Here is a 27,329-nt window from a genome sequence, read left to right on the forward strand (position 1 = left end):
CCGATGCACAGGAAGAGAAAGCTGATGGAGGAGATGCTATGCCCTCAACGTCGAGTGGCATTTTCTCATCCGTGACTTCAGTGGAAATTTCAGATTCAGAATCTGACACAGACTGATTCATGTTCTACACAGTTCTTACAAGTTCATAGAAATTTCTATTCAATTAGAACCAAATATTTGAGTTGATGGTTGTAATTTTTATACAGTTGTTGTAATTTGTGTTTTAACAATTTTTTGATTGATGTTTTATTTCCTTTACAATATTATACATTAAAAATAATCTGTTTTATTCGGGCTACTTAAATTTATTTTGGGCTACCAAAAACTGAAGAGTGCCTGCCCGAAGGGCTACCAGGGATTTTGAAATTTTGCGAGCCCTGGATTTCAAGTGAAGCTACTTTTATGGGAGACTTAAATGCACCAGTGCAACTTGCCCCACTTTCCCTGTTGCCAAGTAATGTTGAACCAAGTCGGCACTACGGTGTTCCCAAATACGCACTTTGCTGATAAACTGAGCGCACTGAGTTTGCGCGGCGCTTTGGTGACTTTGAAGAACAAAAAATGAATTTTGAGTTGTTTCGCAAGCCATTTGCCGTCGATGTGGAAACTGCACCTGTGCAGATTCAGATGGAGGTGATTGAGCTGCAGTGTAATGGCACACTGAAGGCAAAGTACGATACTACACGGCCCGCACAGTTTACTCACTCTATTCCCACAAAAATGCTCCAGCTCCGTCTACATGCGGCTCGAAACTTGTGCATGTTTGGTAGCACATATCTGTGTGAGAAGCTCTTCTCAGTGATGAAGACTAACAAAACAGCACACAGGAGTCGCCTCACTGATGAGCACCTGCAATCCATCCTGAGAATCTCCACAACACAGAACCTCACACCAAACATAAACGAACTTGTTGCCAAAAAAAGATGCCAGGCGTCCAGCTCTGATAAAATGACATATGAGCAAAGACAACTGAATGATTTGATTTGTTATTACTGAAAAGAACAAATTTTATTTAGATTTCCAGGTTTTGTTATGCAGCACGTTCATATTTGAATTTGTATAATTTTGACAGGATATATTTTTATGTAGAGCAAAATCTTTTGGGATATTTAAAATTTTAAGTTTATTTTTTATATAAAATTACATAAGAGTAAAGAAATTTTAACGTTTACTTTATTTCTAACTTGTATAATTTAGACAGGATACATTTTAATGGAGAGCAAAATATTAAGTTAATATAATAATATAAGTTATTTAAGGTTTGAGTTGATTTATTCCGGAATAATATTCTGTCGACTAAATAAAAATTCCTTCTATTTAAAATTTAAATAGAACTTGAACAGATACGATAGTTCATAATATCCAGGCAGACTTGCACGTAAGAGCGGGAGTCATCCGTTTTAACAAACCGCGTATTGCACTGATACGAAATAGCCTGCCCATTTAATTATTTAGGAATGGATAAATAAATTAAGATATTGTACAAATAATGTTTTTCATTTTTCTTCCTTCATGGATTCTGGCACCCCCAGCAACAGTTGCTCGCACCCCAAAGACTATATGTGTGTGTGTGTGTGTGTGTGTGTGTGTGTGTGTGTATATGTATTTGTTTGTATATATGTGTGTGTATGTATATGTATGCGTGTATATGTAGATATGTATATATATATGTATAAATATGTGGATGTATGTGTATATATGTATGTATGTATGTATATATGTATGTATATATATGTGTGTGTGTGTGTGTGTATATATATGTGTATATGTATATATGTGTATGTGTCTTGTGTGTGTGTGCACAGGAAGAGACTGAACACGTGCTATGTGGCCCCGCGCATGCACACTTCACCAGAAGACACACACACGGACACTGCACGCCTGTGTGTGTGTGTGTGTGTGACTCGCGCGCGCCTGTGTGTGTGCGTGACTCGTGCGCGCCTGTGTGTGTATCTGTCTCTCTCTGTGCACAGGGAATGCACAGGAAGAGACTGAACACGTGCTGGACTTCACCAGAAGACACACACACACGGACACCTGGACGCACACAAGGGTTTTATTAAAGAGGATGATACAGATAAAACTTTAACTTCATTTAAATAATCTATATTGTTAATAATTAAACATGTGAGGACACGGTGCTGCAGTGCTAGTGAGCTGCTGGCGCTCCATTCACAGGTTGTTCCTGCCTCGCGCTGTATTCTTGCTGGTGCTGACGCGACACTGGAAGGATAGATGGATAGAATGATTAAACACGTACTACGAAGATATTTCAATGTTCCTTAAATGTTTTGAAGAATCGACGTTCTTAGCTTACAGATGGCTTAATGTCTATTACAGAGCTGATTGTATGGCAATAGGGCATTTGGAGAAAGAAAAGTATGGACAGGAATTGGGGGTTAGTACGTTTGATAGAGACAGTACTGCTACAGTAAAGTATTTCATCGAAGGACGCGCATGGCGCAGCAAGCATCTTGCGTGAGACATGAACAATCGCTGCACCACCGTGTTCCCATGTTTAATAACATGCTTTAACTTCTATCATCATGAAAATATTATGTATACATCTCAGTATTTTAATTATTCAGAGAGCTGTAATCTATACTAATAAAAGGCAAAGCCCTCACTGACTCACTCACTGACTCATCACTAATTCTCCAACTTCCCGTGTAGGTAGAAGGCTGAACTTTGGCAGGCTTATTCCTTACAGCTTACTTACAAAAGTTGGGCAGGTTTCATTTAGAAATTCTACATGTAAGGGTCATAACTGGAACCTATTTTTCTACGTATAATGTAATGGAGTTGAGTTAGAGATGGCCGTGGGCGGAGTTTCGTGACATCATCACGCCTCCTACGTAAGTACGTAGAGAACAAGGAAGAACTCCAAACAGTGATGAGCACAAAACGCCATTTCACAATTGAGAAGGCAGAAAAACATTATGAAGCAAATGATGCATACAAGCATATTCATAAGTACAGCTACTGTGGAAACAAAGCACGGCGTGAACCGTAAGTTTATATTAAATTAAGTTCATAGACAGGCTGCCACTAGCGTTTGTAATATTTAGTGCCTGCCCATATAAGGCCGTCCATCAGCGGCAATCCAATACAAACACTGCCGGTAAATATTCACGTGTGAAGGACTGTGCTTATGCAGAGGAAGATGAGATGGTCAGGGTGGTGTTTGGCACAGACTCATTAAAACTGCGAGAGAAACTTTTAAGTGCCGGGTCTTAGCTGACATTACACGAGATGGCACCAGCACAGCTGGGAACCTTCGATGCAAGAACACCAAGCGGCTCACGTGAACTGACGCAGTGCACAGACAAAAGCAACAGTTCCAAAGAGTGCTGAACAAAACCAATTACACAATTGAGAAGGCAGCAGAAAAATATGGCCGCGTCTGATACATACAATCATATTCATAAGTGCGCTACTGCGAAAACAAAGCACACGGTGGAAAAAGTCAATGTCCCGCTAAAGGAAAACAGTGTAAAAAAAAACCCGTGCATGCAGTTTGTCACATCTCAGATAAAGAGGAAGACGAGCTGTTTATTGATGCAGTAAGAAACTAATCGTTGAATGAAACCTCTTATCTTTACAACGATTGACAAACACGGAATGTAACTTGAACACAACACATCATTAAAATCGACCTGATTGAAACAAATAATGATAATCAAATCCTTGATGACAGCAACATTCAATAACACTCACAAAACAATTACTGTATATTGACAATCATGTTAAGTTATTTTTAAAATATTCCCTTTTCTTTTTCATAACTTCTCCACTGCGATACGCGGGTATATATATATATAAATGTATATATATATACCCCGATCTACAGTACATACTCTCGCATAGACAAGCCACACGCTGTGGCGCAATTGTAGAGTCTTCGTCTCTAATGCGAAATTGAGGTTGATTCCCAAGAGGGGATGCACTGAGTATGTACGCGCTACCGATTCATTTTACCTTAGATCTCCTTGGTTTTGGACGTATGAAAAAATATTCGGTTAACTCAGAATCATGTTACGTTATTTTTTAAATGTTTCCTTTTCTTTAATCACACTTTCAATTCCAAGCAAACGGGAACTTTTGTCAATGCATGATTTCCTGGTACATCCATTACACTGATGCACACATCACAGCTACAAAAATGTTAGAGTCGGAATAAAGCACGTTCCTACGACTGATCATTTCGACTACCCGAGCGAATCCTTGATAAAAGCATGGTTTTGTGCACACTGAAAAGCAAGCAAAATTAGATGCATTACAGAAAGCGGACTTTGTGGCTCTTACTGGGGATCATTGGACTTCCGTGACCGTTAGTAATTCTAATTACATCTAATTATAAAATGTTCAATGATCACACTGTTTTAGTCTAATATACAAAATAATTTTGGCTAATGTTACTCAGAGTTTAAAGATTAAGTTGGTCAAATTACCTTTTATGTTTCTGACTTATTTTTTTAAGAAGAAAAACTGCACTTTATGTTGAAATTTTGGTTATTATTATTTAAAGACAATACTATTCTGAAAATGTACTTAAAGTACTTAAACTACCACTTTATTTTAAGTCTGCCCAATTTTAACCAGGGATGATATTTTTGTTTCTGTTTTGAATTCAAATGCAGTTTAAAGGCTTTTTTTTTTCAGAAATTAAAACAGCCTCAGTTTACAATATTCATGTCCATGTCTATTATTTGATTCTGTCACCCACTAAAACCCTTTTAAATTAAAAAAAAAAATTTGCGATTTGGGGCAAATTTACGTGTGCGATTACATACGATTAATCAAGATTAATTCTTACACTAATTAATTGGATTAATAATTATGTGTATATATATGTTTATATATGTGTCTGTGTGTGTGTGTATATATATATATATATATATATATATATATATATATATATGCCAGCAACACTCATGACAATGACAAAACAATTACATTGTCAATCATGTTACGTTATTATTAAAATGTTTCCTTTTCTTTTACTTCTCCGCTGCCAATCGCAGGTATTTTGCTATATATATATATATATATACAGATATATATATATATATATATATATATACATACAGATATATATAAATAGATAGATATGACAACAACACCCATATAAATGACAAAACAATTACATTAACAATCATCTTAAGTTATTTTTAAAATGTTTGCTTTTCTTTTTCATAACTTCTTTAACACACTACTTCTCCGCTGCGAAGCGCCTGGGTATTCTGCTAGTATTATGAATGTAATGGATTCTGTGTCTTGTCGGTGGAAGAGAAATTCCGGCAGCACGTAGTTATTCACACACATAGAGCACATAGTAGATCAAATACAAAACAAAGCATTTAATGTGCTACTTTAGTTACGATGGGATTTGAGAAACTAGTAAATTAAACAATTGTAAGATGAAGTTTGATGGTTCTACTTTAATGACAAAATAAACTACGTGATTAAAGTGGAATTTTCGAGATTAAAGTTGACATTTCATGCTTTTTCCCCCCACTGTGTGCCTTTTTTTTTTTCCTCTGTACCCCAATAAGGTTTCATATGACACTCAGACGGTGGGCTACGACTCTCCTTTTCACGGCGACTTTGATATCTGACAACTTCTTTTTTTATTTCAGGCACTGTGCGACTTTGTGAACTTGAGCTTTCGAGTTTCTCCAACACGTTATGTCACTCGATCACCAACAACAAATAATGTAGCTCAAAGTACTTTATATGGTGAAGAAAGAGAAAAAAGACAAAATAAATAAATTAGAAAAATAAGAAAAAACTCATTAACATAGAATGAAAGTAAGGTCTGATGGCCAGGTAGGACAGAAAAAACAAAAAAAACTCCAGAGAGCTGGAGAAAAATAAAATCTGCAGGGGTTCCAGACCATACAGACTGCCAAGCCCCCTCTAGGCATTCTACCTAACATAAATGACCAGTCTTCATTGTATTTGGGGTACTCATGGAAGGACTTGATGATGATGGTCATGTGGACTTCTGGCCTTTAATCCATCAATGTAGGAACATCATGGTGCTTTGATTAGGTGGTAAACCAGGAAAGGAACAGAAGAGAGAGTAGAGGTTAGCACGGATTTTGGAGCCAGCATGAATAGTAGTGATAATTAATTGAATATACAGAGCATCAGAATTAAACTAAAATGAATTTATGAGAAAGCCATGTTAATGTAATGTGTTTTAGCAGTTTTTTTTTTTTTGTTTTTTTAAAGTGCTCCACTGTATTAGCCTGGCGAATTCCTATTGGCAGGCTATTCCAGATTTTAGGTGCATAACAGCAGAAGGCTGCCTCACCGCTTCTTTTAAGTTTAGCTTTTGGAATTCTAAGCAGACACTCATTTGAAGATCTAAGGTTACGATTTGGAATATAAGCTGTCAGACATTCCGATATATTCAATAGAGTGAGATTATTTAAGGCTTTCTAAATCGTAAGCAGTATTTTAAAGTCAATTCTGAATGACACAAGTTACCAGTGTAGTGATATCAAAACTGGAGAAATGTGCTCGAATTTTCTTTTCTTAGTTAGGATTTTAGCAGTTGCATTCTCCACTAGTTGCAAATGATGCATGTCTTTTTTGGGTAGTCCTGAGAGGAGTGCGTTACAGTAATCTAGTCGACTGAACTAGTTTCTCAGCATCTTTCAATGATATAAGAGGTCTAATTTTTGCTATATTTTTTTAAGTAGATATATATTTCTTAAGTGAAAAAATGCTGTCCTAGTGATCTGATTAATATGCGATTTAAATTTCAGGTCACAGTCAAGAGTTACCCCTAAATTCTTTACCTCCGTCTTGACTTTTAATCCTAATGCATCAAGTTTATTTCTAATAACCTCATTAGATCCATTATTGCCAATCACTAAAATTTCTGTTTTCTCTTTATTTAGCTTGAGAAAATTACTACTCATCCATTTAGAAACACAAGTAAGACATTGTGTTAGTGAAACAAGAGAGTCAGGGTCATCAGGGGCTATTGACAAATACAGCTGTGTGTTATCAGCATATCTGTGGTAGCTCACGTTGTGCCCCGAGATAATCTGAGCTAACGGAAGCATGTAAATTGAAAAGAGCAGCAGACCCAGGATAGAGCCTTGTGGAACACCATATTGAATATCATGTATCATTGAGTTATAATTACCATAATTCACAAAGAATTCTCTACCTGCCAGGTAGGATTCAAACCAATTTAAGACACTGCCAGAGAGGCCCACCCACCCATTGACTAAGGCGATTTCTAAGAATATTGTGATCAATGGTATTTTTTTGTAGCAAAATGTGCTATATAAATAAATGTTGTTGTTGTTATCAAATGCGGCACTCAGATCTAAGAGGATGAGAACAGATAAATGGCCCCTATCTGCATTTACCCGCAAGTTATTTACTATTTTAACAAGTTCAGTTTCTGTGCTGTGATTTGTTCTGATGCCCGACTGAAACTTATCAAGAATAGCATGTTTATTGAGGTGGTCATTTAGCTGCATAATGACTTTATTTTGTTGTTTTTTTTTACCACTGTTTAAACCAACAAATAGTAAGTTTTTCCTTGCCTCCACTTGGTATTCGCTGAAATTCTATTTTCCATTGTGCTTTTGCCATTGCCTTTTCACAGAACACTGAAGTTAAGGGCTATTTATATTGATTTGCATATTTAAAGAGGCCTAATTCTGGGAGGAGTTGGGGTGGGGCAGCAGGCGGATGCACATGAGTTAATTTTCATGCTAAGCGGGATTTATGTAGAACAACGTGGAAGCTGGCGTTCACACAGATTTATGCATCTGGATTTTTTTGTGCATAAGCACATTTCCGCTTTTTTGCTTACGTCATGTTATAGTGTGAATTCTACGCCCGGCGTTTATGCATGAGGCCCCATGTTTGAGTACTGCTGTTTCTAAAGGTCTGCCTCCGTGGGACACACTATTTCAGTTGATGAAATTAAGTGTACTGCACAACAGTGATTTGATTTATTTTAATGTCCTAAAATTCTGAACATTGTTGTAAGTATGTTAGCGTTGACAGATGTTATGTTGAAAAATAAAATTGTTTGATTTTAGTGGTTTTTCTTTTACTTGTTATGGCTAAAAATATTTTGATCACCCTTTATATTTATGAGTGGTTACCCATAGGTTAAATTGTATTTTTAGTCATTATTAGATCAAAAGCTGACATATCCATTAAAGTAACTATGTTTATGTAATAAACAGTGTTTATTTGAGTACATTTTTTATTGCAATACATTATGTAGACCTCCCAATTTTCAAATCACTTTAAATTTGAGTTAACGTATATTAATATTTCATGAGTCTGAAGGTTTGTTGGAGTATAATCAAAATATGTGTCCTGTTGTTGGTTTACAGGTAAAGCTTGTAAATATACGAAATGATGACATTACAGATGGGAACCCCAAACTCACTCTTGGTCTTATTTGGACGATTATTCTACACTTTCAGGTATGAATTGCTTAAGAAAAATTCTTCTATAGATGCTTTAAGAAAAGAATAGTAGTACTAGGGTGTTTCACTGTGTTAGCCATTATGAATGTAGTGAGAAGTCAAGCAAAGAACTGAAAAGAACAGTGAAATTCACATGACTTTAGTTACAGAAGCGATTGAGTCTGAATGTGGTGTATGTTATTTTTCCTTCTGGAATCTTTGTATGCCAACCTTTTTGAAATTTTTTGTTCTTTTTTGAATTGCAGCTCATACGTTGTACGTTTCATATACATATATTGCAGTGTGGTAATTTTATACACACATAAAGTCAAAGAGAAGCCATTGGAACCATAAAGTTGTCTTACAGTTCTTTAGCGGAGACTTTGACAATTTCTGTTCCATTTTTCATTGGAGCATAGAGGCATATCTGTGCTATCTCTTGGGGTCTACACATGCGAGAATATGCGCCTGCAGATGACCTGGAAAAAAGTGTGTAGTGAATAGCAGCAAAATCTTGCACAGCAAACACTTAATTCACAAGGCTTCTACCTAAAATACTGCCCCCAATTTCTCTAATTCATGTATTTTAAACCACCACTGGGGTTTCAGGAGAGATACTGAACAAAGACTTGATGGTGAGAGAAAATAAAAGGCTAAAATTGCTGTTATCCATTCTGAAGTGCAGTGGCACCAGGTAAATGAAGCTTAATAATTCATTTGCACATTGTAATGAGCACTATGATGGTGACGACACACACACACGCACGCACACACACGTAGACGACTACAGCTATTGCGCGCTACAAGTTTCAGAAGTGCCTTTGTCTTCTACGATTCCTTTCTGTCATTTTAACTATTGAGTCACTATATCACTTAACAACAGTAAACAGATTTTAGATAAACATTATTATCCATGCATATTCAATGTGTTAAAATACTTCAGCAATTTTGTCCTGGCTTGTTTGCATTTCCAATTCAATAGTATTGTGTTATTTCTTTAGTTATTCATTTAGATGTACAGTCAGAAGGTGGATGTTGTGTATCCTTAACTGTGCATCTACTGGTGGCATTGGGCAAATTTGATAATTCAGGCGTTTTGAGTACTGAAATCTATATCTCCTGTGGCTTTTCATTGTCAGCTCTCTTAATGGCAGTCCTTTCAATGGAGTGTAGCACACCATTTACTTCAAATGCGTATTTTGCATTGTATTTTCATCAATACAGTTGTCAATTTTTTCACGCTTAAATCAACTCCTACATTATCTTCATAATGCTGAACAACAGAGAGCACACACAGCACCTGTGACAACATATCATTCACGTTTACCATTTGTAAATAAATGCTGTTGAATGCCAATGTATAATCTGATGCCAGAGAAAAGTTTTTCCCTTGCATTTGGATATGTTTATTTTTATAAACAGTTATGTTTATTTTTAAAACATGCAATATCCTCCCTGCACACCTGACCTACGTCATATGACATATGTCTGATAGGGTTTTTTTTAAGGAGTCTTTGACTATAGACAGTTCCTTATAAACAGAAGCTTGCCCTCTGTCTGACCTGGTTAATGACAGCACATCTGATCTTTGCAGTTCAAAGTCACTGCACCTGGTTTGAGCACTGCCTTTGTGGGGTCTTGGTTTGGTTCAGAAATGTGTCACTCACTGAGCCGTGTACATATTCCCAATCAGTTTTATGCAAAATTCACTCGTGGTTGTAATGCTGGGCGGTATACCGGTTCATACCGAAAAACGTTTATTTTTTTTATGTTATGGATTTTTCTTATACCACAACACCGGTTTAAATTGCCTAAACGACGTTCGGAACGTGGCGCAGCAGGAAACTGTTCAAGTGGGGACCTTTTTCACTGCTACACCGCTAAAACACAGATTTGTTGCACTAGGGCTCTTTTTCACTGCTACACCACCAAATAGTGGGCGGTAGCTTATGTATGCCACGCAGTGAAAATGGACAGAGAGCATTCCGAAACTGAACTAAAAGTAAAGTTGAACATGATGAACAGAAGAACTTTTGCCGAAAAAAAGGAGTCACGTCCGTCGCCTGGAGATAACTTTAATTTTAAAAGCTCAGATGTGTAAATACTGTTTTTATACCACAAGCCAAGTTATACTTGTTTTATTTGTTTTCAATACAGTGTAATGTACCTGGGTACTGTGTAATAGTGTGATGACATGTTGACTTTATTCTCGTAATTTGTCATTAAAGTAGACCATCATAAACTAAACTTCATCGTAAAATGAATATTTAATTTACTAGATTTTCTCAAACCTAAATGCTTTGTGTTAAGTGATTCTTAAACTGACTTCTTCTTGCACTAAGAGGAGGCGCCGGCAGCGATCGCCGCACAGAATACATTCACTTCATGATCTTCCTGCTCTCTGAACATTTAGAATGCTAAGCTAATACTTAATATAATTTTCATGGTGGAATGTATTAAAGCATGCATTAATCATATGGGGGCACGGCGGCATGCCTGCCTTGCATTTGCATGTTTTTCTGGTGGGTTTACTCGGCGTGCTTCAGTTTCCTTTCAAAGTCATGTAGGATGTGGGGTTTTGTTGTGCTATATTGACCCTGCTAGTGTATGTTTTGCTTGTATTCATCCTGCGATGTGCTGGCTGACTCGTTCAGAGATGGGCGCAACTGTGAATGGATGGCATAATTAAACATGTATAACGAAGATATTTTTAAAGTTCTGAACACTCCGTGGGCTAAGTTTATAACTAGTTTTAATTTCGCAAAGACGTTTATCGTGTGGTGATTGGTTATGTGGTGAAAGAAAAAGGAAGGAAAAAGGAACTGGTGTTTTGGTACGTGAGATGGAGACAGCATGCATGCAATAAAGATAGCCTGCTCAGAAAAACATGCATTGAATTCTGTGTTTGGTCTCCGACCAGCAGATCAGAAACCCAACATTTGCACAATATTTAAGTTAAACCTGTGCGAAAGCTATTCATACATCCAGTTTTTTGGAGCATCGTCACACCTGCCATAAAGTTCTCTACACTGAACATACACCTGGGGACCCATTACTGCAAGGGAGCAGCACTACCGCCTCACTACCGTGCATGTGTAATACCTGCTTTAATGCATTTCATCATGAAAATGATATCAAGTATTTTTCTTAGCATTCTAAATTTTCAGAAAGCAGGGATATCATGAAGTGAATGGATTCTGTATGGTGATTGCTGTCTTCTCTTAGTGGGTAGGAAGTCGGTTTAAGAAGCGTAGTGATTAACCACTGGGTCGGGGAACGTAACACAAAGCATTTAATGTGCTGCATTAATTTATGACGGGGTAAATTAAGTAATTGATTAAACATTGATTTTAGGAAGAAATTTAGTTTACGACATTCTACTTAAATTATGAAGTAAACTATGAGAATAAAGTGGAAATGTCGACTTTAATCTCAACATAAACAGTGAGAATAAAGTGGAAATGTTGACTTTATTCTTGACATATAGTTTGTTTGTTTCTTCCCAGCTTGAAGCAAGGTCCATATTAATGCAGTTTGCCTGAATGATGGTTCAGTTGGTAAAGATGTCATCACCAAGTTGCACTTGTTTTATTTTATTTTAATTTGGTGAATACTGTGTAATGCACCTGGGCTTGAAGTCTTGAAGTAATAGTGCAACTATCAGTAATAATACTATTATTTATTTTATTGTTATTATTTATTAGTTTAAATATTATGCAGTTTAATGATGATAAAGTTGTTTAAAAAGTCACTTTAACGTGTCAGTGGACAGAGATTGTTAACATTAACAAAGTGTAGTTGGTTTACAAAAAATATTTACTATTTATTCCTTTTCTAAGACATATTCGGTGCAATACAATTTTTGACAAGCACTTCTGGATATTTTACTAAGTCTAAATGCCTCTTTGTATGGTTGAAAATATGTTGTCAAAATTATAGTTTGTTTTTGCAAAATTTGTTCAATAAAAAGGTGCTATATTTTTACTGCATCTGTCATGCAATGTGATACCTTCCCCATTAGTGCCACCCTCTTGAAAACTATCACTTTATGGGGCAATGCAAAACTATATTAATACTTGTGTGCACACTAAATTTTTTTTTTTTTTTGTACAATGTACAATACTCTTGACAGTGGAATAGGTTATTCTTAGCCAGTAATTGCAGTGGAAAATGTGGTTAACATCCACTCATGCATGGGGAAAAAAATACCATTGAATACCGTGAAACCGGGATAATTTAGAAAAATACCGTGATATAGAATTTTGGTCATACCTCCCACCCCTACGTGGTTGTCTTCAGATTTATATATTACACGTCTGGCTTTGTGGCTCCCTGACAAGTTTTTATACATGCACTTTCCACTGACCAATGATGAGTCTGGATTACAATCTAATTTAGCACATTCAGTGAGTTATTTGCACGTTCTAATGACCAATACTACGTACTGTATGTATTAGGTTCTCTAAGATCATTCTGCCTTGAACAGTGTGCCTGCTCCAATCACTTACCTTCATGTACAGCTAACCCTTAGATTGTTATAGCTGCCTAAGAAAATTTTTCTGTTGTCTTTAGGTAGAAAATGCATGTATGCTAATCATGTATTTTAAACAAAAACTGTGCTCACAAATCACAATATTGTTTAGTTATTTCAACTCTGATTACAATCTTATTTGATTTCTTTGTTGTTATGAATAGGAATGATCGCTTCTTGTATTTCATGATAGTTTTCAAAACATTTGGGTTAAAACTGGATCTGTGGCTGAAGAATACATTAGTGTTTGTTTTAGATTTGTACTAATATACATTAAGTATGCTGAAGAATTAGGGGACAATCATTCATGAAAATCCTAACGGAACATTTTGACTATGTGAAAGAAGAAGACTTCAACCATGCAACTTTGGAAGGAACTACAGTGATACCTTGAGATACGAGTTTAATTTGTTCCGTGACCGAGCTTGTAAGTCAAAATGCTCGTATCTCAAGTCAATTTCCCCATTGAAATTAATTGAAATGAGATTAATTCGTGCCAGCCCCCAAGAAACCACCCCAGTTTTTTGTTAAATGTTTTCAACATAAGAAAAATGTATTTACAGTATAATGAACAAATATTGTATACAAACAAAATAAAACCTAATGCGTAAAAGAGAATCTAAAGAAATAAACAGATGTTGGCGAAGCTGATTAGCGTATTGTAATGTTTTTTTCTTTCACTTCACTTCACTTTTGCTTAACTTAATTTTCTTCTTAACTAGTTTTTTTTCTTTTTTGCCATGCTTGCGTCACTTTCATGTGTAGGATGTTTCAATAGAAACCTGTCAAAGGAGCTTTGTTTAGTCCTCCCCTTTAAAATGTTTCTGAAATGAGTTAGGCAAGTGTCATTAAATAGCGCCGTTGCATGATCACTTTCTTTTCTTCTTTTTTTTTTTTTTTTATTTTTTTATTAATTTTATTACAATCAATACATAGCAATCAAGTTTTTACAAAAAAAAAAGAATTATGCTAAGAACAGATCGATCCCCACCCTTGAGAGAGAGAGCAAGCCAAGCGTGTAAAATTTAAGGCTTTAAAAATACCTAAATCAACAAATTCTCTGTGCTTTATAAACTCATTTCAAAATATTACTGATTAGATCCTGCCATGTTTTGAAAAAAGTCTGCACAGATCCTCTAACTGAGTATTTGATTTTTTCCAATTTTAAATAATATAACACATCAGTTTCCCAATGACTTAAAAGAGGAGAGTTTGGGTTCTTCCAGTTTATCAGAATAAGTCTGCGTGCCAACAGTGTAGTGAATGCAATCACAATTTGTTTGTCTTTCTCCACTTTAAGACCCTCTGGAAGAACCCCAAACACAGCTGTTAATGGGTTAGGAGGGATTGTGAGTCCAAGACTGTCTGAGAGGTAATTAAAATTTTTGTCCAGAATAATGTTAATTTGGTGCAGGCCCAGAACATGTGACCTAGTGAGGCTGGGGCTTGGTTGCAACGTTCGCAGGTTGGATCATGCCCTGGAAACATTTTGGAGAGTTTTAGTCGAGACAGATGTGCTCGATATATAATTTTGAGTTGTATAATTGTATGCTTTGCATATGGAGCTTGAGTGAATTCTCTGCATTGCTACTTTCCACTCCTTTTCTGATATATTAATTGAGAGGTCATTTTCCCAGTGTCCTCTTGGATCTTTGAAAGGAAGGGATTGTAAAAGGATTTTATATATTGTAGAGATGGAGTCTAACTCCTTGAAATTGAGCAATAATTTTTCCAGCGTGGATGAGGGTGCAAGATGAGGAAAATCTGGAAGGTTCTGTTTAACAAAGTTCCTGATTTGAAGATAGTGAAAGAAATTTGTAGCTGGAATGTTAAATTTGGAATGTAATTGTTCATAGGATGCAAAGGCGTTGTCTATATAAAGATCTCTAAGCAAGTTAATTCCAAATTTTTCCAGATATTAAAACTGCATATGTTTGTGAGGGTTGAAAGAGGTGGTTCTTTTGCAGGGGTGCCACAGAAAGAAGCTTCTCCGTCTTAAAATGCTTTCTACATTGGTTCCAGATTCTAAGTGAGTGGAGCACAATTGGGTTATTAGTGTATTGCCGATAGCGTGTGTTTATTGGAGCACAAAGCAAGGAATACAAAGAAGTACTGCAGGATTTTACTTCTATTGCGGTCCATGCCTGTGTATGTTCTTCTATTTGTGTCCAGGTTCTTATCGACTGTATATTTGCCCAGTAATAAAACTGGAAGTTAGGTAGAGCCATGCCGCCTTCTGCCTTTTGTCTTTGTAGGGTCGCTCTTTTGATGCGTGGATGTTTAGAATTCCAAATAAATGAGGTTATTGTTGAATCTAATTGCTTAAAGAACGATTTATTAATGTATATTGGTATGTTTTGAAATAAAAAGGAGCTTAGGAAGAATATTCATCTTAACAGTGTTAATTCTTCCAGCTAGTGTGAGATGAAGGGTTGACCATCTATGCAAGTCTTGTTTAATTTTTTCCATGCAGGCGCGAAATTTTGTTGATAAAGAGCTTTATGTTTACTTGTGATGTTTACCCCGAGGTATTTAAACTGTTCTGCAATGATAAAAGGAAGGGTGTCTAATCTAATATTATATGCTTGCGAATTCACGGAAAGAGTACACTTTTATTCAGATTAATTCTGAGACCAGAGAGCTTTTGAAATTCTGTGAGTGCTGCTAAGACTGCAGGCACAGAATTTTCTGGGTCCGATATATACAGTACCATGTCATCTGCATATAATGAGATTTTCTGTTCCAGTCCTTCTCTGCTAATCCCCTTTATCTGATCAGTATTTCGACAATGTATTGCCAGTGGTTCAATGGCAATTGCAAACAGCAGTGGTGACAAAGGGCATCCTTGTCTTGTGCCACGTTCTAGTTTAAAGTAGTCTGAGCAAATGTTATTGATGCAAACTGAAGCTTCTGGGTTAGTATACAGTAATTTAATCCATGCACAAATGTTGGGCCAAACCCAAACTTCTCCAAAATAGTAAAAGGTATTTCCATTCAATCATGTCGAATGCTTTTCTGCATCCAATGATAATAATATTTCTGGGGTGTTTGATTTAGTTGGTGAGTATATTACATTAAACAGGCGTCGAAGATTTGAAGATAAGTGTCGGCCCCTAATAAATCCAGTTTGGTCTTGTGATATTACTGAGGGAGCACTTTCTCCATCCTTCTAGCTATGATTTTAGAGAGTATTTTAACGTCGTTATTCAGAAGTGAAATTGGTCTGTATGATGCACATTGTAATAAGTCCTTATTTTGTTTTGGAAAGACAGTGATTAGTGCTTGGCGAAAGGTTTGTGGAAGAGATTGGTTATCTCTGGCTTCTGTAAATGTTGCTAATAGGAGGGAGCTAGCTGAGCGGAGAATTTCTGGTAAAACTCTGCAGGGTAGCCATCAGGGCCTGCTGCTTTTCCACCTTGGAGTGACTTTATAGCATCCAGTAATTCTGATAATGACAGAGGTTTATCGAGTTCCTCCACACTAAAAGCGTCAATTTGTGGTATCTGTAATTTATCCAGAAATGCATTAGATTGTATATTGTCTTCTTTAAACTCAGTAGTATATAGGGATTTATAGTAGTCTCTAAAAGTGTACATTATATTTTTGTGTTCGATGATTTTATCTCCGTTAGTGTTAGTAATTACAAGATTGCGTTGCGTACATCTTGCTTGTGAATTTGTTGCGCTAAAAGCTTATTAGCTTTCTCTCCATGTTCATAATAATGATGTCTGGATTTGTAAATTAGTTGTTCGGTTTCTTTAGTTGTCAAGAGGTTTAATTCTGAATGTAGAGCCTGCCTCCTCTTATGTAGAGTCTCGCTTGGTAGTCTGGCATGTTCTTCATCTATTTTAGTAATTTCGCTTTTTATCTCTGCTACTTTCTTCGCGGATTTATTTCTGTGGGAAAGATATGAGATAATCTGTCCTCTTAAGAAGGCCTTAAGAGTTTCCCAGAGTATTCCTGCAGAGATCTCAGGGGATGTATTTGTCTCTAGAAAGAATTCAATTTGTTTGGATATAAATTCAGTACAATTCTCGTCAGCTAATAGAAGCGGATTGAGCGCCATCTCTTGGGGTGAGTGTATGGGGCTTAGTAATTTCAGCTCCAAGATCATCGGAGCATGGTCTGAAATAACAATAGCATCGTATTTACAAGATTTAATCTTAGGCAAGAAGTTATTATCTATAAAGAAGTAATCAATCCTTGAGTAGCAATGATGTACTGGTGAGTAGAAAGAATATGTTCTTGAATTTGGGTTTAAAAACCTCCAGGGATCTGATAAGTTGTGATCAGTTATAAACTTTGTAATTATCTTTGCGGTGTTAGTTGCGTTCCCCTGTGGAGGAAGTCTTATCTAAAAGTGGATTTAGAACACAATTAAAGTCCCCAGCCATTATAAGTTTATGAGTGTTCAGATTGGGAATGGATGCAAATAAATTTTGTATAAATTCCTTATCATCAACATTAGGTGCATAAACATTTATCAAAATCATTTTACAGTTAGATAAGTCTCCCATGACCATCACATATCTCCCTTCAGGATCCAATACTACATCTGATGCTACAAATGGTACTGTTCTATGTATGAGAATTCCCACCCCTCTAGTTTTCTTTGTAAAACTAGAATGGAACATTTGGCCAGTCCAGTCTTTTGCAGCGGAACTGATCCTTACTTAGTAAGTGGGTTTCCTGTAAAAATACTATTTTAGCATTTAGACCTGTTAGGTGAGAAAGTACTTTCTTTCTCTTTAATTCGTGATTCAGGCCTTTAACATTCCAGCTTACGAAGTTAACTGTCCCATCATGGAGACACTGATTCTGAGTTTTTGGTGTCATATTATAGTCTTAACTGGAAGTGAAATAGTTTAGGTCTTAATTTCCTATTCCCCCAAGAGTTGTTGCCATGCAGCTTATTATTACGTTGATAGTTATAATTATAAAGATTGAGATGATAGATTAGATATAGATCAAGCCTGCTCTCTTTCTCTTCCCCTTAACCCCCACCCTCCCTTTTTGCCTCCCCAGGTGAGGCTAAAACCCACTTCATGCAGTCCCAGTCCTCTGACATACCCAGAGACAGAGCACGTCCAAAGCACATCAAGCCCCCATGCAGTGGCGCTTTAAGGTTAAAAGATAGAGATATCTGTTACCAATATAGTCTTTAAAAGAGGAAAAAGAAAAAAAAGAAAAGAATTTTGCAATTAATATATATATATATATATATATATATATATATATATATATATATATATATATATATATAATCTTCATCAATTTTAGTGCATTAAGATGATATCCCCAGATAATAAACCCAGGTGATGGTGTTAAAGATGTGTCCAAAACAAGCATAACAAGTCTTAATGCAGTAATAGCAATAACAGCAAACCAAGGGTATGATATTGAACAGTCTCATTTAGGGTACACATGAAATAATTAGAAAAGAAAAAAGAGGAGGAAAACGTAATTAAGCACAATAAAACATAAACATTTAGCGCCCTAGTAATACTAAGTAATGATAAGTAATAAGTAAGTAATAATAATATATGAATATGAGAATATATGCTGATAAAAAACCCGTATTTTAAAACAAATAGATCAGACAGTAGATTTTTAATCCTAGCTTTATCATTTACCGCCATGACTCACAATTATGTATCAGAATAGTCCCGGGATCAGCTTTCTTAATTCATTTTCTGCTTCCTTTCTTTTCAATAAAGTCAAGCGTTAGGACGGTGTCATTAAATAGCGCCGCTGCACGATCACTTTCTTTTCAATAAAGTCAAGTGTTAGGCAAGTTTCATTAAATAGCGCCGCTGCACGATCAGTTGTAACTTTTTCAGGGTATTTCTTTTATTTGAAGTTCGAAACTTTTTCCCACATTGTAAACACTTCCTTTATCTCACTCTAAGAGATAACCTCCTCCGCAATACCGATCTCCTGCAGATCCTCCGTATGTTGCCACGTCTGTAGTTCCGTCAACTCCTCTGTCGTCAGTTCCTTGGAATGTGCGGGGACAAGCTCTTTGGCTCGTATTTCGAATTTTGGCTTGTCACTTCACTTGTATCTCAAGGTACCACTGTATGCTAAATTTCCATTAGTTCCATCACTGCTGTATTTCAGATATTAAGGGTGCCTTTAGGTGTAAACTACTAGCACCTTTGGGCATAGCTGGCCAAAACCTGATTAATCTTATTCCCAGCTACAAACTGTTACTAGAGAGCAACTTGTTACCACCAGGATAGTGAGAAAGTGGGCTTGGGTTTTTACTCATTAACAGCAACATTGTAAATTGAATGATTTCTTTTTCTTTGGTTATATTCTTGAATAAAAGTGCACTTGTTTTGTTTTACCTTTTGTGAAAGTTTTTGATATTTGGACTAAAGTCTTCAAACATTATTCACTTCACATCATTATTACTATAACATGGAAAAAGTTTCTGTTTTAGTTATGTGTTCAGCATTTCTTGCCTCATTTCCTGTTATCCAACATTCACCCATATCGTTGTAGACACGAAACACATATGAAATGCATGTATTCCAAATAACAATATATTATTTACCCTATACAGTTCCATGCACCTCACACCCAGATAAAGAGACTTGAGCTGGGGAAACTTCAGCTGTGTCAGTGGGGAATGGGATAGCAGACTACTTGCTGCTTGTGCTGATTGGCACATTTGCAATACAGAGGCGCCAATGATGGAGTGTAAAGGAATTTAAAGTGGCCCGGCATTACGACTTTTTCTGTAGGGTTCAGGAATTCTAGTGTTAAGTGACATATTGATAAGTTGGATGAGATAGAGTATAGGAGTCAGATGGTCAACACTATTTTTTGGTGCATAAAGAATTATCTGCTACTTAACATCAGCAAAACCAAGGAAGTATTAATTGACTTTTGCTTAACCAAAGAACCTCCATGTCTTGTCACTATTCAGGGAGTAGATGTAGAATTGGTGCACTCCTACAAGTTGTTGGGTTACACATCAGTGACAGGTTGGACTGGTCTCATAACAAACAGTAACTGTATACAAAAGAGTAGAGCAAGCTCTTTTTTCTTAGGAGAGTTTGTTTAATTTGAGTCATGACATATGTCACATCTTCTACAACTCTACAATTGCCAGTACTATTTTCTTGGCTGTGGTGAGCTGGACTGGTAACATCACTTCAAAAGAGGCCCAACTGATCAACAAGCTAATTAAAAGGACTGACTCGATTATGGGAAACACTCTGGATCCCCTGGAGGTTGTAGTATAGTGGAGAATTAAAACACAACTAAGTGCCATTATGAAGAATACTTCACATCTTCACTCCGACACATGAAAACAGTACTTTCAGCTAATGAATTACTCAGCAGAAGTGTGTCAAGAACCACTACTGGGGCTCCTTTATACCAACTGCAGTATGTCTGGGTATTGCCTCAATGTGACTGTAATTGCCAAGTTGAAGTTTTTCTTTTTTAGCCATTTTGGTGTGTGAATATCTATCTGTCCTTATATCAATTTAAAAAGCTTCTGTAAAAAGTAAAATTTATCCCTAGGGTCAAATAAAAATATGTGTAGTTGTGAATGAATCAGGTTAGAACAATCATGATGAAAATAGGCCATTCAACCCTGTCTGTCTGTCTGTTTGTTGGGGAGACATACATTTCTCTGTATCTAAACTTCAGGTCAGTCATGATAAGAACAGGCCATTCAGCCCAACTAGGTAATCCATTTTATTCACCTAGACTCCCTAAAATAACATCAAGTCGAGATTTATTGTACGTATCTGTGGTTCTTTGTGTGAGGAAAAACATTTATAACATTTGTATGAAATCTTACCTTATCAAGTTTCCAACTGTATGCCCATGTTCTTGTTGCAGAGTTTATTTTAAAGTAAGAGACAGGATCAACTGTGCCATTTCCCTTTAAAATTTTAAACACTTTCATCCTGTCACGTCTTAAAATGTTTGTTTGCTTTGTTTAAAATTAAGGGATTTTTTTTTTTACTTTGTTTTCAGTTAGTATCAATACATATCTTATGGGTGCACTCTTAATTGGGTAGAATTTTTTTCCCCCAGGAAATAATGTCATGAAGGACTGACAACAGTTGTATTTGTGCACTTCTACATTTTCTATAATGTGGTTTACCAAACACAGCTGTATCAGCAAAATCTCTGTTATTAAACAACTGGAAGACTACTTGAAAGCCATTTACTACTGTGCATGGTGTGCAAAGGACATGTTTGGAATATGCGAGGATATAATAGAAGGAAAGAACTGCTGAGGATATAAACTGTTGTGATTCAGATTTATGATAATAGACATAGCAGATGAATTTCATTTAACTGTATGATGTTGAGTGTTTACGTTCCAGTAGCAACCATATGAACATAGCCTCAATTTAGATTACAACAATTCACTTTCACTTTCTTAACTTTTGTAATTATTTGTTAATAGTGATCATTTTGGAATGTTTGTTTACTATATATGTCAAGGTTAGTGTCTTGGGCTGTTTCTGACGAGTTTGCACAAAGTTTTTGTGAGGAACTTATGGACTTGGGTGTGACTGCTGATCCTAATGTGACGTGGGAGACCTTCTATAACAAGACCCTGAAGGTTGCTGAGGGCTGTGTTTGATATTACCAGAAGGAGGAGTTTCATCTCGAAGGACACTCTGGATATCATTGAGGGGAGTTGTAGTGCATGGCTTGATGTCAAGGATGGCTGCAAGGACTGTGAGGGCAGATAAGAAGGAGGCATTTGTTACAGGAATCTGTGAGCAAGTGACACACCATCTATGGTCTAGTGACCCACGTCCTGCTTACAGAGGATTTGCAGCATTATGTACATCCAGTCATATGAAAAAGTTTGGGAACCCCTCTTAATTCTTTGAATTTTTGTTTATCATTGGCTGAGCTTTTAAAGTAGCAACTTCCTTTTAATATGTGACATGCCTTATAGAAACAGTAGTATTTTAGCAGTGACATTAAGTTTATTGGATTAACAGAAAATAGATAGATACCTTATTAATCCCAATGGGAAATTCACATACACCAGCAGCAGCATACTGATAAAAAACAATATTAAATTAAAGAGTGATAAAAATGCAGGTATAACAGACAATAACTTTGTATAATGTTAACATTTACCCCCTTACCCGGGTGGAATTGAAGAGTCGCATAGTGCAGGGGAGGAACGATCTCTTCAGTCTGCCAGTGGAGCAGGACAGTGACAGCAGTCTGTCGCTGAAGCTGCTCCTTTGTCTGGAGATGATACTGTTCAGTGGATGCAGTGGATTCTACATGATTGACAGGAGCCTGTTCAGCACCTTTCACTCTGCCACGTATGTCAAACTGTCCAGCTCCATGCCTACAATAGAGCCTGCCTTCTCACCAGTTTGTCCAGGCGTGAGGCTTTCTTCTTTATGCTGCACACCACCGCATAAAAGAGGGCACTTGCCACAACCGTCTGATAGAACATCTGCAGCATTTTATTGCAGATGTTGAAGGATGCCAGTCTTCTAAGGAAGTATAGTCGGCTCTGTCCTCTTTTGCACAGAGCATCAGTATTGGCAGTCCAGTCCAATTTATCATCCAGCTGCACTCCCAGGTATTTATAGGTCTGTACCCTCTGCACACAGTTGCCTCTGATAATCACGGGGTCCAGGAGGGGCCTGGGTCTCCTAAAATCCACCACCAGCTCCTTGGTTTTGCTGGTGTTCAGGTGTAAGTGGTTTGAGTTGCACCATTTAACAAAGTCCTTGATTAGGTTCCTATACTTCTCCTCCTGCCCACTCCTGATGCAGCCCATGATAGCAGTGTCATTAGCGAACTTTTGCACATGGCAGGACTCCGAGTTATATTGGAAGTCTGATATATATAGGCTGAACAGGACCGGAGAAAGCACAGTCCCCTGCGGCGCTCCTGTGTTGCTGACCAGAATGTCAGACCTGTAGTTCCTGAGACGCACATATTGAGGTCTGTCTGTAAGATAGTCCACGATCCATGCCACCAGGTATGAATCTACTCCCATCTCTGTCAACTTGTTCGTAAGAAGCAGAGGTTGCATTGTGTTAAAGGCGCTAGAGAAGTCCAGAAACATAATTCTTACAGCACCATTGCCTCTGTCCAAGTAGGAGAGGGATCGGTGTAGCATATGATGGCATCCTCCGCTCCCACCGAACTGTGAACTGCAGAGGGTCGAGGGCGTGTTGGACCTGTGGCATCTGGTGGTGAAGCAGCAGCCGCTCCATGGTCTTCATCACATGTGACGTCAGAACGACAGGCCGGAAGTCATTCAGCCACTAAGACTTGATACCTTTGGGACTGGGCTGATGCAAGATGTTTTCCAAAGCCTCGGGACTCTCCCCTGTTCCAGGCTCAGGTTGAAGATGCGCTGTAGAGGACTACCCAGCTTCAGCACACAGGTCTTCAGCAGTCGTGCCGATACTCCATCTGGACCCACTGCTTTGCTGGCATGAAGTCTCCTCAGCTCTCTGCTCACCTGGGCTGCTGTAATTGTCGGTGGGGATGTCTCTCCTATGCTGGTATCAGCAGAATGATGGGTGGAGGGTGCAGTACTCCAAGGCGAGAGTGGGTTAGGGTGGTCAAACCTATTAAAGAAGTTGTTCATTTGGTTTGCTCTCTCAACGTCTCTCTCAATGTTGGCACCCCGCTTCGAGCTGCAGCCAGTGATGATCTTCATCCCATCCCACTCTTTCTTCATGCTGTTATTCTGCAACATCTGTTCCAGCTTTCTCCTGTACTGCTCCTTCGCCGCCCTGAGCTGGACTCGGAGTTCCTTCTGTACGTGCTTGAGCTCATGCTGATCACCGCCTTTAAAAGCCCCTTTCTTCTGTTTCAAAAGGCTCTTGATGTCACTTGTAATCCATGGCTTGTTGTTAGCATAGCAGCGTACTGTTCTTACTGGAAGTACAATGTCCATACAGAAGTTGATGTAGTCAGTAGTGCAGTCAACAACCTCTTCAATGTTCTCACTCTGTGACCCCTGCAGGATATCCCAGTCCGTAGTTCCAAAGCAGTCTCTGAGCCTGCTCTGCCTCAGGGGACCACTTCCTGAATTAGCGTATGGTTGTAGGTAGTTCCCTCACTCTTGGTTTGTAGTGAGGCTGAAGCAGAACCAGGTTATGATCTGCTTTGCCAAGCGCAGGCATCGGTTGGTGCTGTATGTGTCTTTTAATGTTTGCATACAGTAGGTCAATAGTCCTATTTCCCCGGGTGTTACAATCCACATACTGGGAGAAGGCAGGTAATGTTTTGTCCAGCATCACATGGTTAAAGTCTCCAGCGATTAGCACAAGCACCTCAGGGTGCGCTGTTTGTAATTTAGCAACAGCGGAATGGATGATGTCAGAGCCACTATCTCCACGTCCGCCCGAGGAGGGATGTAAACAATAACAACAATGACGTGTCCAAACTCTCTGGGCAAGTAATAGGGACACAGACTTACAGCCAACAGTTTGATGTCTCTGCAGCAAGTGGAGATTTTGACGTTTACATGTCCAGAGTTACACCACCTTGTATTTACATAGAGAGCGAGTCCTCCTCCTTTCTGTTTCCCGCAGGTATTTGCGTCTCTGTCCGATCTAACTGTGCTAAACCCGGGTAGCTCCACGTTAGCATCTGGGATGTTAGTTGTTAGCCACGTTTCACAAAAACACAACAAACTACATTTTCTGCAGGTACTGACATTTTTTACCAGCGCAGCCAGTTCATCAATCTTATTTGGTAGTGAGTTCACATTTCACAGGATCACAGAAGGCTTGAAATGGCACTTTCTCGCAAGTTGCTTTACTTTTTACTTAGCTCTGGCTCTGCTACCGCGATACCGCCTTCTTACCTCGTCAGGTAAATAGGGAACCACACTAGCATGGGCATTTGTTCTCAGCGCTTGAAGTTGATTACTTGAGTAGACGAGTCTTGGCGTGTAAAAATCCATGTCCAAGTAGTAGTAAAAGTAGTAAAAAGTGTCCAGGGAACGAGTCCACATAAAAGAAAGTGATAGGAGTGATCAGTAAAATGGAGAAAAAGGTAGAAAAATAAGTTATACACAGGGTATTTTTGACCATTCTCCCATACAGAATCTCTCCAGTTCAGTTAAATTTGATGGCTGCCTGCTTTAAATCATCCCATAGATTTTTATTTATATATACTGTATATATATGTGAACTGTATCATGAGCTGAGTATTATTGTCTTATGCCTACTCCTAGTATTAAGGCAAGCAATTTTTATTTTGAACAATGTAGATGAGAACAAGCCATTTAGCCCAACAAAGCTTGCCAGTCCTGTCTAGTTAATTCTTCAAAAATCACATCAAGTCTAACTTTGAAAATATCTAAAATCCTACTGTCTACCACACTACTTGGTAAGTTATTCCATGTGTCTGTGGTTCTCTTTGTAAAGATACATTTCCTAATGTTAATGTGAAATTTACCCTTAACAAGTTTCTCACTGAATCCCGTGTTCTTAATGAACTCAATGTAAAGCAAATGTCTCAATCCATTGTACTAATTAATTTAATAATTTTAACTCATGTCTCCTCTATCTTCCTTTGCTTAAAATAAATAAGGCTCGGCTCTTTTGATCTTTCCTCACAATTCATCCCCTGTACCCCTGGAATCATCCTAGTTTCTCTTCTCTGCATGTTTTCAGTTCTGCTAATATCTTTTTTGTAGCCTGGAGACCAAAATTGCACACAATACTTAATGAAAGGTCTAACCAGTGTGTTATACACCTCCTTGGGTTATCCCCAAACCTGCAAAACTTTTCTATGTGTGAGGAACCTACAGGGAGTGCAGAATTATTAGGCAAGTTGTATTTTTGAGGAATAATTTTATTATTGAACAACAACCATGTTCTCAATGAACCCAAAAAACTCATTAATATCAAAGCTGAATATTTTTGGAAGTAGTTTTTAGTTTGTTTTTAGTTTTAGCTATTTTAGGGGGATATCTGTGTGTGCAGGTGACTATTACTGTGCATAATTATTAGGCAACTTAACAAAAAACAAATATATACCCATTTCAATTATTTATTTTTACCAGTGAAACCAATATAACATCTCCACATTCACAAATATACATTTCTGACATACAAAAACAAATCAGTGACCAATATAGCCACCTTTCTTTGCAAGGACACTCAAAAGCCTGCCATCCATGGATTCTGTCAGTGTTTTGATCTGTTCACCATCAACATTGCGTGCAGCAGCAACCACAGCCTCCCAGACACTGTTCAGAGAGGTGTACTGTTTTCCCTCCTTGTAAATCTCACATTTGATGATGGACCACAGGTTCTCAATGGGGTTCAGATCAACAAGGGTGAACAAGGAGGCCATGTCATTAGTTTTTCTTCTTTTATACCCTTTCTTGCCAGCCACACTGTGGAGTACTTGGACGCGTGTGATGGAGCATTGTCCTGCATGAAAATCATGTTTTTCTTGAAGGATGCAGACTTCTTCCTGTACCACTGCTTGAAGAAGGTGTCTTCCAGAAACTGGCAGTAGGACTGGGAGTTGAGCTTGACTCCATCCTCAACCCGAAAAGGCCCCACAAGCTCATCTTTGATGATACCAGCCCAAACCAGTACTCCACCTCCACCTTGCTGGCGTCTGAGTCGGACTGGAGCTCTCTGCCCTTTACCAATCCAGCCACGGGCCGGATCTGGCCCATCAAGACTCACTCTCATTTCATGTCTCTGAGTATTGCACACCTTGTGCTTTTGGGCACTCCAGTGATGTTGCAGCTCTGAAATATGGCCAAACTGGTGGCAAGTGGCATCTTGGCAGCTGCACGCTTGACTTTTCTCGGTTCATGGGCAGTTATTTTGCGCCTTGGTTTTTCCACACGCTTCTTACGACCCTGTTGACTATTTTGAATGAAACGCTTGATTGTTCGATGATCACGCTTCAGAAGCTTTGCAATTTTAAGAGTGCTGCATCCCTCTGCAAGATATCTTACTATTTTTGACTTTTCTGAGCCTGTCAAGTCCTTCTTTTGACCCATTTTGCCAAAGGAAAGGAAGTTGTCTAATAATTATGCACACCTGATATAGGGTGTTGATGTCATTAGACCACACCCCTTCTCATTACAGAGATGCACATCACCTAATATGCTTAATTGGTAGTAAGCTTTCGAGCCTATACAGCTTGGAGTAAGACAACATGCATAAAGAGGATGATGTGGACAAAATACTCATTTGCCTAATAATTCTGCACTCCCTGTATATCTCTCATCCATGCATTTTATCCTTTGTTCTGATTATATGGTTCTTCAGTATTTTAAACACATAAATATAGATGATATTAGGATAGTTTGATATGCTCTGTTGACAGTTTTTTGTTGA

The 27,329-nt window shown here is 37.8% G+C and overlaps 1 protein-coding gene across 4 annotated transcripts in view; it reads left to right on the forward strand.

Annotated features, from left to right (window-relative positions):
• macf1a (microtubule actin crosslinking factor 1a) overlaps positions 1-27,329 on the forward strand; it is an 826,555-nt gene that overhangs the window by 152,177 nt on the left and 647,049 nt on the right. For all 4 annotated transcript variants that reach the window (XM_039739817.1, XM_039739818.1, XM_039739819.1 and 1 more), the window contains exon 5: positions 8,379-8,471. In XM_039739817.1, the coding sequence (XP_039595751.1) occupies positions 8,379-8,471 (93 nt within the window). The remainder of the gene's footprint in view (positions 1-8,378; positions 8,472-27,329) is intronic.

This window comes from Polypterus senegalus, chromosome 17 (assembly GCF_016835505.1).
Source record: "Polypterus senegalus isolate Bchr_013 chromosome 17, ASM1683550v1, whole genome shotgun sequence".
Taxonomy (NCBI): Eukaryota; Metazoa; Chordata; class Cladistia; order Polypteriformes; family Polypteridae; genus Polypterus; species Polypterus senegalus.